Source organism: Lutjanus erythropterus, chromosome 16 (genome assembly GCF_056507025.1).
Source record: "Lutjanus erythropterus isolate fLutEry1 chromosome 16, fLutEry1.hap2, whole genome shotgun sequence".
Classification (NCBI taxonomy): Eukaryota; Metazoa; Chordata; class Actinopteri; order Lutjaniformes; family Lutjanidae; genus Lutjanus; species Lutjanus erythropterus.
Genome location: NC_139332.1, coordinates 25,188,056 through 25,204,295, shown reverse-complemented (window position 1 = coordinate 25,204,295; position 16,240 = coordinate 25,188,056). Strand labels below are relative to the sequence as shown.

The 16,240-nt window shown below is 39.8% G+C and overlaps 1 protein-coding gene across 2 annotated transcripts in view; it reads left to right on the top strand.

Annotated features, from left to right (window-relative positions):
• Positions 1–16,240, top strand: part of angpt1 (angiopoietin 1) — a 93,268-nt gene that overhangs the window by 33,340 nt on the left and 43,688 nt on the right. For both annotated transcript variants that reach the window (XM_084738647.1, XM_084738646.1), the window contains exons 2-4: positions 11,481–11,636; positions 12,648–12,769; positions 14,600–14,832. In XM_084738647.1, the coding sequence (XP_084594773.1) occupies positions 11,481–11,636; positions 12,648–12,769; positions 14,600–14,832 (511 nt within the window). The remainder of the gene's footprint in view (positions 1–11,480; positions 11,637–12,647; positions 12,770–14,599; positions 14,833–16,240) is intronic.

Here is a 16,240-nt window from a genome sequence, read left to right as displayed (position 1 = left end):
TACCACTCTAGATTTTTAAAACGAATTGAAGCAGTGGTTCCTGGATGTCAAACAGAGGTAGACAAAGAATGGCAGAAGATGGATTTTTTTTTTATTAGCTGTAGCTCCACGAGTCAGTTGAAAACATTGTGTTACTGATGTTTTAATGTTTCCAGATGACTTGGTTTAAAACAAGAATCTTGTAAAAAAAAAAAAAAAAAAAAAAAAGAAAAAGGGTCTAAAACATGCAAATGACGGCTACATACATGATATCATGCTAAATCCAAAAGTTTGTAAATCAGCCCTCGTGACTCCACTACATAAAGAAGGACACGTCTAGCAAAGTTGTTGGAATCTTTTGTACATGAACAGCTCTGTCTATGCAATTTTAAGTCCCTACCAAAGGGAGTTTAGAGCTGGCCATAGCACAGTCGCAGCAGTGATTGTTGTTGTAAATTATATCATTTCTGCTCCTGGTAGTAGGAAAGACTGAGCGGTTTTGTTTATTGACTTGCTGAAGGCTGTTGACACTGTTAATTACAGACTACTTCTGGATAAATTGGCCTTGTTGAGTCTTGAAGAAGCATCCAGTGGTTATTTGTGATAAAACAAAGTGCATAGATGCTTTGGGGTTGAAGTCAGAGGTTTTAGAATTAAACAGTGTTGTGCCACATGTTCAGTTTTAGACCCATTGCTCTTTACTTTGTATGTTATTGATATATGTGCCTTAGTTGGCAACTGCAAACATTTTTATGCAGATGATACCATTCTATATGCTTCTATATGCAGAAATCTGTTTTTAAATGAGTGTAAAAGATTAATTTATGCTGTTTACAAAGTTGAGAAAGTGTGATCATTGCACCTACAGTATTCCTTCCCTGAATGGGGCCCAAATCAAACACATCACAGATTATGAATACCTGGTGATTTGGCGAGATGATAAGCTCTCATTTAACACACATGCATGACCCTGCAAAGAAGGTGAGAATTAAGCTGAGTGCATTGTACAGGGCCACGCTTCTCCTTAGAAAACAGACCGACAAATGTTCAGTCAACTATAATGTCAGTCATAGATTATGGTGATTTTGTACACGTGCACACAACAGTTTACCACAGTGCTTTACGTTTTATTACTGGGATGGTTTCAGAACTCATTGCTGTAAATCATATCAGAATCTGTGATGGTCTTCTCTCAGTTATAGACAGGAGTTTATAAGGCATTGCTAAGCAAATTACCCATCTAAGTCACTTCTCTTTTAAAACCCAAGTCCATTTGTCATCAAACTCTTTCACAGGAGTTATATACCTTGGAACCCCATAGATCAATACTGAGCTTTTTTTGATCCAAATAAATGGAATAAATAATAAGAGGTATTGGAACTGGACAGGTATGTATCAGTAGATCATTTTAAGTGGCTGCTAGATGATGTGGTTGTTGTATAGTGTTTCTGCTTTGGTTGATTGTAGACACAGTTGCTATTGACTGTTTTTAACCTTTCCTACATTTTATTGTTTTTATTATTGCTGTAAATCCTTTTGGACAGACTTCTTTGGTATTTATTCATTTCCCTTGTTCATTATTTTTACTGTTGCCGTACATCATTCTTGTCAGACATGTCTGCTTGTATTTGTTTGAGTTTTTCGTCATCTCGTTGTTATTCATGTTGTTGTTGTCATGCTTTAGTCTGTGTGAATGTGAACTCAGGGCATCGCTGTAAAAGAGTTTAGCACGTAATCAGTTTTCCCCGTATAAACAATGATTGACGATGATGATGATGATGATGATGATGAAATCACTGAAGCTAAAGCTGCGTCTTAGGCAGAAGTCCACATCTTCAGCAGTTCGTAGAAGGCATGGAAATGATCTTGTACTGTGGAGCTAATTAATCCCAGAAGCTTTATATTACAAAGTGATTTTGTTCTAGACTTATTGCAACATTTTAAATCATTAAAATATTGTTAAATATTTTTGAACACAGACCAGATGAACAGAGTCCATTTCTCACATCTACTGTTGTGTTTCTGGTTTTGGAAATGATAAAAAGGAGGCACCACCCTCCATATTTGTTTAACGTACTAACACTACACCACTTCACCATGTAAGAAATCCAACATTTCTCAGTATGTGTGTGTATGCATGGACAGCCTTGTTACAAACTGTGAGTGGAAAATGGCTGTTTGGCGGAGATGTTTAGCAGCTGGTTAACTGATCAAACCCACATTTCAGTGTCAAGCCTAAGCTGCTCTTTTGCCCACAAAGGCACGTGGGGGACGTCTGTTTGTTTTTATATACATATTTTCATCTGTCTGTTGACCACTCTTTCTTTCTTTATTGACATTCTATGGGAGGAAAAAAAAATGTGGCAGTAATTGAGTAAACGCCTGGATGCTAGCCACCGGGGGGAAGGTCAAAGAGGTCAAAGAAGAGAGTTGTTAGTCACCTAATCTTGACAGAGTTTAAGACGTAGAGCCTTGAAACTGTTTCAAGGTGGAATTAAAAACAAACAAAGTCACTGCCAGAGGAAGACAGCTTACTAAAATACGTACACAGGTTGACCATAACTAGATTAGGCCACGCTGCAGAGTGACAGGGCAGTGAGTCAGGGTAACACCTCCTAAATCCTACTAGAGTGAAATATAGGCCCAGGTTTAAAAGAGGGGTGTCAATTTCACCCTTCATTGTTGGTGGGCGATAAGAAGGCTTAAGTGTATTTGCTGGCGTTGGTCCCACCATGGTGGCTTGTTAAACACCCGGAGGTGGTGATTTTGGGGGTGGGTAACATCCCCCCCCGATGCTCTAGTCCATTAAAGTGGCCTGAAATGGATCCAAGCCTGAGCGTAAGGGATGCATCCCAGAGGCCAGACCAACCCACCAACACCATCACCATCACCTCCCAACACACACACACACACACACAGAGGAGAGATAAGAGATGTGACAGAGCTCGAGCAGCAAGTGTTTTATACAGTCCAGGCCCACCGTTTTCTGACTCTCACAGTGTCTCTCAGCACCACCGCTGCTGCTGTTTAGAGAAAGATCAAGACCCCCTTTTGGAATGGCTAAATGGGAAATGTCAGAAAAGTGGTAAACATTTGCAGTAATCTGTAACCATGATAGCCGGGAGTATCATCTTGAGGGATTATCCTGTTCTTGGCTCTCAAGCGATGGCAATTTAGCGGCTTTGCCATGATAATGTACAGAATCTGTATGTCGGGGATGTCAGCTGATGGATTTTGTGGCTTTTTGCCTGTGATGGCTTCCATGAAAATGTGCACACGCAGTGCCGTTCATTCGGTAACCTAAACACTCGTCTTTCTGTATGATTAACAGTCCCATTGCTCTTAAAATCAGCATCCTGTTTTATGTTATACAGCTTGTCATTTATGTGCTATACCAGGCTTGGGGAGTAATGGATTACATGCAACAGGATTACATAATAACTAACTATATTGTTTTACAGTTGCAAAACAAATAAGATGTAATCGGATTCCAATTACATTTTGTAAAAATGGGAATTATTAGCAAGATTAAAATACATTTTAAAATAAATTATGATAATATGAAGCGCAGTGCACACACATTATGACACTTAACAAATCTTAACACTACTCAGATCTCAATGAAACAAGCTAATCTTACAGTTGCCAATTCATTATCTCTTGAAAAAAAAAATTCCCCATTATATTGTCTCAACATGTAAAACCAAATGCTAATGTTAGCTACACAGACCAACCACTAACTTCAGCTACACTGACCAACAGCTAATGTTAGCTACACATACCAATCACTGACATTTGCTAAACAGAAATCTAGTTTGCTTGCTAAGAATCAACACTTCCACTACTAAAATCTATTCTGGTACTTAGGTGGTGATGCTGGTGATGGTTTGTGGGCGAAAACACAAGCCTCAAACCAGAGTAAGTTTATAGCAGTTTAAGTCTGAGCCTGAAGTGTTAATAGCTACTTACCATAGAACATTTAAATGTGCACATTTACCTCTCTTAATCTAAATGTGCATTTGTGCACAACAAAGGAAGGAATAGCTAGACTGCATTTTTGTTACAGGTAACTGGAATATAAGCCCACCAAATGTACCTCATAAACTGCCTAAACGGACCAGTCTGCACATGCTGCATTGTGAGGGTGCAGTTATGGTACTAATGCCTGCATCATTAGTAAAGTCACAGCCAGTCCTCATGAACTCATGTAGCCCCAGACTGTGCCAAACACACCACCTTAAAACCTTTATACCTCTGTGTAAAGTACCACTTAGGGAAACATAAACTTGTGTTTATGTGACTCTCACTTAGCAAACAGTGATTTTGCGAAACCAGAGGCTAGTTTTAGTAGTTCCTGAAAGCAGTTTGATATTATTGCACCCTCTGGAATGTCTAAAAAACAGATTTATTTTTATTTTGATTAAAGCAGAGGTTGTTTTTTTTTTTTTTATTCCTGTCTCATTTTAAAGTGTGAAATGTCCATGCGTGTGGGGAGATTGACAAAAGTTTTAAACTTCAAATTTTAAAGAGAGATTGTAACTTTTGATAGTTGAAATAAAACATTATTTCTTTAAAAAATGAAAAATTTAGAAGCACTAAAACACACCAGTCCTTTCTTCAATACATTCAGGGGTTTGCAGCTGCAGCCTTATTTGGTCAGGTATGACCAGTCGCTTATGGTGGCTAATGTGAGCTAACTTTAGGTAAATATTGCTTAATAATGGACATTACTGCCTTAATAACTCTTCTCCACTGGGTGTTTAGCATTATATCATAATTTTCACTTGCAGCCACCGTGGCTGCTGTTCAGCAAAAGTTACATAATCCCACTTCAAATATGCAGTTTAAAGATAATGTGTCCCCTTCATGCCTGAAACCACGTTTTGAATTTATTACACATTGTTTACATATCCACCTGACTGGATGGTTGAGGGTGACCCCCATTTTTTTTAGTTTCACCCTGAGTTGGTGGGCTCCATGTAGAAGCTTACCAAAACCAAAAAGCTTTTAAGCCAAGTTTACTTGAAACCTGTTTTTTGTCAAATCCCCATTTGGGAGAACAATTTATGAGTAGGCTATCAGACATTTTGTCTTTTACAAGTGGTGCTCACTGCAGAGCCAAATGAGTGGAGCTTGACCTAATCCAACTGGACCTCTGGAGTGAGTGAACCTCCACCCAAATCCCTCTACGAAGATATGCAAGCCCATACTCTCCCTCTGACTAGCAAGTTGTCATTGCTTTCATTGGTTGGGTTGATTAGGTGTAGGAATGAGGAATGAGATTGGTTAGGGTTTGAGTAAGCCAATCAGAGGCAGGGCGAAGGGCGGGCCAGGCCTTCCCTCATTAGGAGTCATAAAGTTCAGCCTCACCGATTTAGGTGAAGCTGGATCATACTTTATGGATGAATTATTTTCTGTTTTTTCCTCTCATGTGCTGATGGTGCTCAGCTTCAACTTTCGGTGAGTTACAGATTTGTCGAATGGACACATAGCTTTACTTGTTCCTAAAGTAGTTAACGGCTAACTGCTGCCAACCGTGCTCAGCAGCCCCCCCAGTGAACATGTCTGTGTCAATAAAGAGTTTAACTGCTGCTAACTGTACTGCTGTTGCTGAGTCAGCTAGCTGCATGGCTAAATGTGCAACAAGTGAAGTTATCTGTCCAGTGAATACAGCACCGAGGTGATTCATGGGTTGTTTTCCTTCTGCTGACTGTACTGACGCTATTTGAGACAGCTAGCTGCACAGCTAATTGAGCTAACTAGCTAATGGCTGTACAATTAGCAGCAGATATCAGTTTTATACTTTAGCAACAAGTAAAGCTGTACCAAGGTGAGTTATAGTCAGGTAGCTGCATAACTAAACAAACCACCTAGCTAACTGAGTAACCTACTGACTCGACAGTTAGCAGAAGTCAGCTATTAACTAGTTTAGCAACAAGTAAAGCTATCTGGCCATTAGGAGACTCCCTAAATCACCCTGGTATTGTATTCCTTGTCAGCCTCAGAGGTTATGTTTTTCCCGGTCCGGCCATCTTCTCTGCCAGGCTGCTTACCCCGGTCCTGTATTCCCTGCTGTCATACTGCCCTTTGCTGTCTGGGAGTCAGGCTGGACCTGAACTAGCCCCTACCATTGGCTTTGCAGTGAGCAGCCTCTCCAAAATTACAATTTAATTCTGTTATTTCATTGACATTTCTATCTCTTGATGAAAATGCAGAAAATAGCATCATGACCTGAAGAAATTAGTTCCAGTTTCAGGTTTACCAAAAATGGTTGTCACAATAGAGAAAATCAGTCTCTGGCATAAGAACCTCACGTCTTTGTAGAAAATAAACACCGCAACCTTTGCATTCTCATTATGCACTCATATTTATTTCACATCTCATCTCATCTCAGTCCCATTCCCAAGTGACACAAATTTGCATTTCGTTTCTGGCAGCGAAAGAGAGTATTTGCTTTCATTGCTGACAATAGTTACGATTGGTAGTCGCCGGCTGAAAAGCACAGCATTTAACTGGAGTCGAGGTTAGAAACCATCTAAATAACCCAACACCCACATAGACCTATTTTACGGCTTCCTGAGTGGTGATTTTACATGATTGGGCGTGTTTGTGTAATCTTGTTTCTCCCTGGTACTTTCCATTTATGACCCCCACAAGATCCAGCCATGAGTCAGCCACATTCCCTGAGAGACAAACCACGAAGTGATTGCTGAGCTTAAGTTTCTGTCAGCCGTCTGTCTCCTCAATACCTTTTCTCTGAAGGTGACTTACACTTTGCAAAGCCTATTGCCACCCTCAAAGATGGACACAATAATGTCAGCTGATGCATAAACTGCAGTGCAAAGCTGCTGTTTTAAGATGTACAAAACAGTGAGGTGAAGTCAAAGTGAAGTTTTCAATGCGTGTAGGATGTAAAACAACCTACACCATCCACAGAGATCAGATATTTTACATTTCTAGATCGACTGAAAGCCATTTCCAAACACAGTCATATTCTATGGTTCATTATCAGGCAGAGTAATCCATCATTACTTGAGCTGTGTGGATTCCAGACTCACTGTTTTCTTTCCAATTCCTCAGGCCAGACCATTGGAGGTTATGTGGAAAGTGACACTTATATCAGCCTTATGTAGTTCACAGTTAGGGGAAGCTGTATTATGCCTGAAATCCGGCCCGAAAAAATGTTACATTCTACTTTAATACCGTTGCCAAGAAAGGATATTACACTGCAAAGCTAATTCGACTTGGCAGACCTGTGCAAATGGCCGAGAACTGGCCGTTTCTGCTGAAAAGAAAAGAGATCCACCTTTGTTCTGACTGTTTCATTATCTATCGGCCTGGGATCAATTGAAATGTTGCAAATGTTATCTGTTTTTTTAATAAAAGCAGGAAATGGCTGTTCTTTTTCTGCAACTAGAAATATCTACAGTAGAAATATTATCAAGATTTTATTGTGCCAACAGATTCACATAGTTTGATTTTTCTGTTAGTTTTAGAAACTTTATGGCTTCCAAGATGGGTTCAAAGCCGATATGCGGTATATTACTGTACACAGTATATTGTATGTGTCCTTCTTTGTGCTGTGGCACTTTGTCAGCCTATTAATTTATTGATCTGATCATTACATCAAACAGAAATTTGACACACTCCAACATACAATCTGTTTCAATGCATATTTGTTGTGCTCAGCAGTGTTGTAGTTAAGGCCACTAAACTGTGACCAGGTCACAACCAAGACTTTGGGACAGAGTCAAGACTGATACCAAGGCAGAGTGAGACCGAATCAAGATGAACTGATCTAATCATTGGATCAAATGTAAATTACAGGCCCTCCAACATACAGTCATCAAGACCGGGCCCTGAAAAACTTCCCAAACCTTTACTGACTTGTGTAAATTTAACCCAAAGTATGGAAAGCATAATGGGAATTATTTCTCCATTTCATTGCACATTAGCAGTGGTCAGCAGTGCTGTAGTCAAACCACCTAAAGTGCGATCAAGTCAAGACCAAGACCAGAGTGTACAGAGACTGAGACAAGACCAAGACTTTGACAAGTTGAGACCAAGTCAAGACCTAGACCAGAGAGGGTGAGATGCAGTAAAGACCAAGTGCTGTCACATGACATTAATTGAACTTGATGGAACATAACTATCTATAAATTAGCTTTGCAGTTTTACGTGGCCTGTCTCATCTTGTTTATCACCTGCAAAAACATAATTTAGCGGTCTGAAAAATGGTCTCGAGACCAGCACCAGTCTTGAGGACTACAACACTATCACTCAGGCATGTGGCCCTTCTGAGTCAAATGTGTTAAGGTCCCTTCGAGTGGACTCGGGTAAATCAGGACTAACATGATAATGGCAACAATGTGAACATACTGAGAGATGGAAAGCTGATTTGGGATGTGCGCCGTCACCATCTGCTTTCACTGGAAGTATCTTGTAACAAAGCATTTTCCTCCACAGACTTATTTGTCAGTGTGTTAGCAGTTAAATTTGTCTCCAAGCTACAGCGCAGGATGGCAACTGTTGCTAAGGACACCAACACATGTGATGTTGTGCTGTTGGATTTGTCTTGGCCTTATGTGTCCCTGAAACATGGCCGTTACAGATCACTGATGAGCCAAAGCAGAACTCAGTCAACATCTTTTAAAGATCAAGTGGTTGAGAATATCCCCACCGGCCGATTATTGAATCATCTCAGCGTGTGTTCAGTCTGAGAGCAACCAGATGAACAAGTGGACACTTAAAATCCAATAAAGTTAGATTTATTTGTAAAACAAAAGCAGGTCTCTGACCATAAACAGACAATCCGTCTATATCGAATAATCTAATCTAATATAAAATGATGTAAAACATTGTACAAACAAAACAAAAGGAAACAAAGTAAAAGAATGTCACCTTAACTTACCTACACTCTCAGAAATAAAGGGGCTAACTTTTACCAAGAAACCTTTTAAATTTGAGACATTTCATCTAGAACCCACCCAGTTCTGCTGAGAACACTTTTATATTCTAAGGGCTTTGTCTAGAACAAACCCAGGGGGTTCTACAAGAACCCTTTTATATTCCAAGGGTTTTATCTAGAATCCACAGAGGGGATTCTAATGAGAACCCTTTTATAGTCCAATTTATTTATCTAGAACCCAACCAGAGGGTTCTACTGAGATGATTGAAGGGTTTCTTCTAGAATGCACCAGGAAGTTCTATGGAGAACCCTTTTATATTCCAAGGGTTTTATCTAGAACTCACCCAGGGGGTTCCCATGGGAACTCTTTTATGTTGTGGTACAAATAACCCTTGACAAAAGAGTTTTTCAAGGATTTCAACAATCCTTGAGAAGCCGTTTCTTCCCAAAATGGTTCTCTGGATGAAAGGGGATCTCAATGGAACCCTCAGTCCTCGACAAACCTTTTCTTTTAAAAAAGAAAGAGTTCTTCAGAGGCAAATGACTCTGGGTAGATCCCCACCCCTTCAGGAAGAACCCTTTTGGAACCTTTTTTTCTAAGTGTGTAGGAAAGGAAAAAGACTCTACATTAACATTTCACTGGGGGGGAAATAAAATAAATAATCAAAGTACAACACAGATGGTCCATATAGTGAATCCATAAGAGAAATTTTATCCGACATAAACCTCTATCTCCCTCTTGTCATTGTTTGTGTTTGGAGATAAGGATGAAAGAGTTCTCTCCAGACAAGCTCCACTGAATATCGGTTCATCTCTGCCTCTTCCAACACAAGCTAACCACCTACATCTGGCTGGGCCTGTATTGGCTAAACCAATTCCTCACTTCAGCTCCACTCAAATGATGAAAAAAATATGTTTGTTTGTGCATTTCTTCATATGTGTAGAAGAAACCAGTGTGCGACCAAAGGGATGCTGATTAAAAACGAGCTGAAGGATCTTATGATAAAAATGCATTATATGATGTCTTTTAAACCTGCTTTTACCATGGGGACAAACACAATGCATGTAAGATTATATTACATGCCCAGGTCATATCTTCGAGTTCAAAGCTGACTAATGTCACTTGAAAAAGATCTATTTTTTTTCTTTTCTTTTTTTTTTTTTACCATCGTGCTGCACTGTGATCACAGGCACATAGTTGAAAATGAGTTTAATCTAGTGCCAGATATACGTAGCCAGTGGAGCCACTTATGTCAGCAGCTTACAATCAGATGCTTGTATGCAAAGTTGTTGACCCGAGTCAGATGTCATTTGATGGCTTTATGCATGCTCAATATCCAAAAGACTTGCAGGTTTACATGGACTGTAATACTAATGACTTCATTCACACTTGAGCCTTAAAATGATTAAAACTGTGCCAAAAATCAATTAATTTCCCTCAATTTCCTGAATCAGCTAACAAGGTCCCAAATTAACACCTGCCAGGCGCCAAATGCATGTAGATTTTCTATTTGTCGAGTAAATCTCAGAAGGGTATCAGCCACACTGTTGAGTAAATATTTGTACCAAAATAATCATGTAATAAGAAACTATGCTGAGAGCCTAAACCACAAGTTTGACACACACACACACACACACACACACACACACACACACACACACACACACACACACACACACACAGGGAATTCATGGTACACTCAAGTGCACCTTGTTACCTCAGAAATCTACGCTGGAATGGCCATAGAACAGATTGTTTAAAATGGAAAATTTTCTTTTTTTCCTTTGTTGAAATAAATAGACCTACATCTGTAATTTCTTTCTTGTTCTTCTACTACAACACTTATAATCTTTAAATGATAAAATCATAACAATATCCCATTAATTTCTAGATTGGCTGATTTTAAAAGTTCTATTAAAAGAAAAGACTGATTTTGTTGTTAAAACATTACATTTGGTGCATTATGACTCAGAGTCCTGCATGGGTTCAGTCCAGTTTTGCAAACACGCCCCCGTCCACACCTACAAAGCTGAGAACCAGAACAGAACTGTTGCCCACAAATTATCTCAAAGTCAAATCCGCATCACCCACCCGCATCAACTGCTAATATGACCCCAGCTGTTGATGTGTTTCCATAGCGATGACGAGCCTAGCTTACATCGATCAAAAAATGGCTAGCTAATGCTAATAGTTTTTTGACACTTTTTACAAGCAGCCAAACCACTGATAAATCTAAACTCAAAGTTTAGGACTTAAGTTATTTGACTTGGGACTTGAGTGCAAAGACTTGAGACTCACTTGTGACTTGCGAAACAATGATTTGGTTCCACCTCTGCTAATCTGAGTGTGAAACTGTCTTGACTCTGGCCATAAATATAAAAGCAAACTAAGAAATTGTGTTTTTAAGGATCCATTCTGTTTTTTAAAAATATTTCTACATTCAAACATGAAGTAGAACACGTGTTGTGTCTTTGATGAGTGAGTGTAAACATGCAATATGCTGATGTGGAACTAATGTCACGATTCTGCACGATTTTGAAATACTCGTTTCCCTGTGAGTCTAATCTGTTTTTCCGCAACATTTTTGTGCAGATTGAGAACTACATCAAAGAGAGTATGAAGACAGAGATGGCTCAACTGCAGCAGAGCGCCGTCCACAACCACACGGCAGCCATGTTGGAAATGGGCACGAACCTTCTTTCTCAGACCGCTGAACAGACGCGCAAGCTAACTGATGTTGAGACCCAGGTAACACCTCATGAAACACGCTCACTCTAATGCTGTCAAACACAACACAGATCGACGTGTCCCATTCAGTTCTCTCTTTATGTCTTTGTCTTTCTCATGCACACACACAATAGCACTGAGAGGATCCATCCTATGCTCCATTAGCCCAGCTATTCCACCTTCAACTGCCCCTGAAAGGTTAAAGAAAACTTGCCAAAGACAATACTGATGCTATATAAGTGCCGGTCCCTTCTTTGAGTTATTTGGCTTTGGCTTCCTTTTAGTGTTTATACGGAGGAGTTTGAGAAGGAGGTGATGGGAAGTTGTGAAGTTTGTGGTGGGTGATTTTTTTTGCTAAAGCTCTAAAAAAGATAACTGTTTGCAAAGTTTAAAAAAAGACAATTATAGCAGAGATGAATATCTTTTAAGTGCTACCATGTGTTGGGTGAATACTTGACAAAATGAAAACAAAGATGATGGTTTATATTTGCCTCAAATGTGCAGTGTGTGTGTTTTTACTCCGGTGTCCAGAAAGCCCTAAATACAGGCCTGCTGTGTTGTTAGTTTCTCTTCTGGGTTTGGTGCACATGTACACAATATTAGCTTTGGGAGCTAACATAGTACAGTCCACAAAAGTTGGGACGTGAAACATAAATAAAAACAGAATGCAATGATTTGCAAATGAGGGTAGACCTGCATTCAGGTGAATGCAGATCAAAGACTGGATGTTCCAACATGCAAATATTCTGAATTTGACAACAAAACATATTATCATTAAAAGATCATTAACAGATTCAGAGAATCCAGGGAAATCTCTGCACATACAGGTCAATGCCAAAAACCAATACTGAATGTCTGTGACCCCTCAGCATTAAAAACTGCATTTAAAACCCACATAATTGTATTTAAGGTACTACATGGGCTCAGGAACACTTTGGAACACCGTTGTCAGTAAACACAGTGTTTCGCTGCATCTACTATACATGCAAGCTAAGACGATTCTGTATATCTGTGTTTTTCTTCTCATGGCAGGTTCTGAATCAGACATCCAGGCTCGAGATCCAGCTGTTGGAAAATTCTCTTTCCACAAACAAGTTGGAGAAAGAGTTAATGGTCCAGACCAATGAGATCAGCAAGCTGCATGACAAGAACAGGTAAACAGACAAGACTTCAAGCAAACAAAACAAAACAAGCTGGACAGCATCCATGTACTGCAGCGAATTTGACAACGATAAGCCGAAGGAATTAAAGATGATCCCGTCTGTACCGTTAAGCACTGCTGTTGCTGCAGGATTGCGTAAACAAAATCCGAAGCGTGCTACCAGCTCTCACTGACCATTTTCCAAAGCAACATTCAGTTGTGTATACAACAGCATAATAGGAAGCTCGTATTTTCTGTGATGTTCAGTAAATCAGTCTCAAATGCATGAGCTTTCCACGCTGGACCACTGAGCATTTGTTGCAAAATCAGGCAATTAAAATGTGGCTTTTGGATACATTTTTCGTGTCTTTACACTGATTGGTCCTGTGGGATTGTCTCTGATGATGTAGTGTTTAAAAGGGTTTGGTCCACATCTCTCATTGCAGCATATCCATAGAGACTCCATGCAATCAAAAAAAAATGAGCACCGTTTTAAAGCGTAGTCTCTGGAGATTCTGACTTTTAAGTTATTGCAGAGGCTCGTGGAGACAGATTTCTGAGGACAATTTCCCTAAGCTTCAGCAATTTTGACATTATACGATCTCGTACGTGTCATCTTTTCTTTTTCCTTTGCTAAATTTACTATAATAGGGGAAAATAAGATTAGTAAATGAATTTGATGTCAGCGTATATCATCTTTCAGGCCATTAGATTGTACAGTGGTAATGTTTATATAAAGAAAGGGCTTAGTCATTTACCTCAGATGAATGTGCAACACGCGTGATGGACCATGTTATGTGGGGAAAACATAGCAACCAAATCTACAGACATCATTATTTGTATTTCGGTCTTATGGGAACTTTTTGTGTTTGTGTTCCCATATTGCTCACTGGGAAATAGTTGTAAAGTGAAGGGAGTATATCCCCACATTTAGATTGTAATTACTCGCAGTGTCCATCACAAAGTAACAGCAGGGAGGGAAAAATGTCTCAAGTGGAGGAATTTTATTATTCGGCTGACCGCTATTCATGATGTATAGATTAAAAAAATGAAAAAGACACACATTAGAACCAATAAATCTTTGGTAACATCATAACAAAACACTCACTCTTGAGGACTGGGAAAAAACAGTATTTTGATTTTTACTCTTCAGTTATGTGGGGAGAATATATTTGAAAAGATCTTACTTTTGGTTATTGAACCAACATCCTAATGTTTTTTTTTTTTTTTTAATTAAATATAGTTTAAATGTAGATTTTCCATCTGACAGAGCTGATGTCATACAGAGTTGGCAAACTTTTTTTTTTTTCATTTCACAGCATATTCATAGCTAGTAGCCATTTTATTTTTTAAAGTTGCTCAGAGTACTCTTAATGCTAATCCTTAATGCTAATCTTCTTCTTATTATTATTTATTTATTTGTTTACCATCTATCGTATACATATAATTATCCAAACAATGTTTGCTAGCATGCACCTTTAGCCTCCTTTAGCATCAACACTATATTATGAATGCAGCTGTTAAGTAACTTGAATAATTTAGACCCTTTTACAGGATTCTAGTTTTAAATTTTGTCAGCTGGAAACATTAAATGTCAGCTGGAGATGGACTTCTCAGCTGACTCGAGGAGTTTAAGCATTAGCATTAGCTACACTTATGAAATCTGCCACTGAGAGTGGTCATTTTAGCTGATGGTCAGAAATGAGAAGCTGATTTTGTTTAGTTCTCTCTGGAATCAGAGATCTGTGAAAACAAAACTCATTCCAGTGGATTTGGGTGAAAATAATTAACAACTTCTCCGTCTTACATAACAAACTTGTTTTTGACTTTTCCTTCCTCTCAGCCTCCTGGAGCAGAAGATGTTAGAAATGGAGATGCGACACCGTGAGGAGCTGGAGGCACTGAAGCAGGAGAAGGGAAGTCTTCAGACCCTGGTGGGGAGCCAGAGTGGGATTATCAGGGAGCTGGAAACCCAGCTGAGCCGGGCCACAGGAAACAGCACAGCCCTGCAGAGACAGCAGCAGGAGATGATGGATACCGTCCATAACCTGCTCAACCTCTGCTCCAAAGACGGAGGTAGGCTCGCTGGAATCAAAGTCTTACATCCTGAGAGGTTTAGAACGTTTTCAGTAATTCAAAGCGTACATATGATTTTACACAAAAACCATTACATAAGAGCAGATTCTGGCAGTTGCGTTGTGCTGAAGATGTAGAAGAAGAAAGCCACACTTCTTAGAAATGTATGAACATGTTTAATCAAGAAACTGACAACTGATTGAGCCCAGATGCTCAAACCAATCACTGAAATACCGGGAAAGGTTTAGATGATGACAATAACAAGCAAGGCTGTGTTTTGAAGTTGAAAGACGTGCCAAGAAATCGCGGAGAACAATGACACAGAGCATGGTTAACCAAGTCAAAAGACTTACGCGTTGACTCCACCGGGCTTGGCATGGTATGTCTGCGTCATGGTTTTTGATTCAGTCTCCTCATAGCTGCATGTCCCACCAGCAGCATTTCAGAAACCGTTTGCCCACCTGATTATGTTGGCTTGCTCTGATTTGTCAGATTGGTTCTCTTACCTTGCTTTTTGTGTTTCTACCACAAACGGTTCGTGGACTATGTAGTTAAAGGTCCAGTGTGTCAGATTTACATTGATTTACTGGCAGAATAAGGTTGAAATGGAGCATAACCACCACCACGAGATGCCACTAAATCCTACACACTGTTTCTTTAAACAGTTCTTTTTCTTCTGCTTTTATGATCGTGAGTCTGCATGCAGTCTCTTACTTTGAGAACTGACCAGATTCTCTATGGTATTTCTGCATCTGATTTCCTGCCTGTCGCTTGACCTGTTCTGTGTGGATTGACGTAGCAGTAGAGAATAGAATAGAATAGAGGAGGAGAGCAGAGTGGAGACACACTGGTTGACCCCATCGTAACCCTCCCTCAGGCCTCAGGTTTTGGGCACTGACTGATGCTGAACATCCCTCACACGACTCCCCTGCTTCATACCACTCCTGTTCCCCCATGAACCCACTGTATCTTATATCTCTACTGGTTGAAGCTGCCGTAAATCCACGACATACTATATTCCCTTTCGTCAAACTGGCCTCCATCAGTCTGGCTGTGTTCACTGGGTGGCTGCTGAGCCCGATTCTGTTGCCTGCTTACCCAGATTCGGTCCTGGTATCCATTCCGGTGCCGCTCCCCGCCACTGCATCAAAACCACCAACTGAAAACCTCCTCTTCTTCGCGGTCCCAAACTCCTGTACTAGCAGCGTGAACACCAACACTCCCCCGATGCTCTCAGCTTCCAGTTCCCAGTCAGCTAATAAGACTGCTAGCTGCTAATGAGTTAGCTTACAGCACCTTTACTTTCTGATGGCATATTCTCTCTAATTTTTCTTTGTCCTTGTTCATACATGTAGCTCCTGTAAATCCTAATTAAGAATTGTTAGCATGCTAACTCATTAAACTAAGT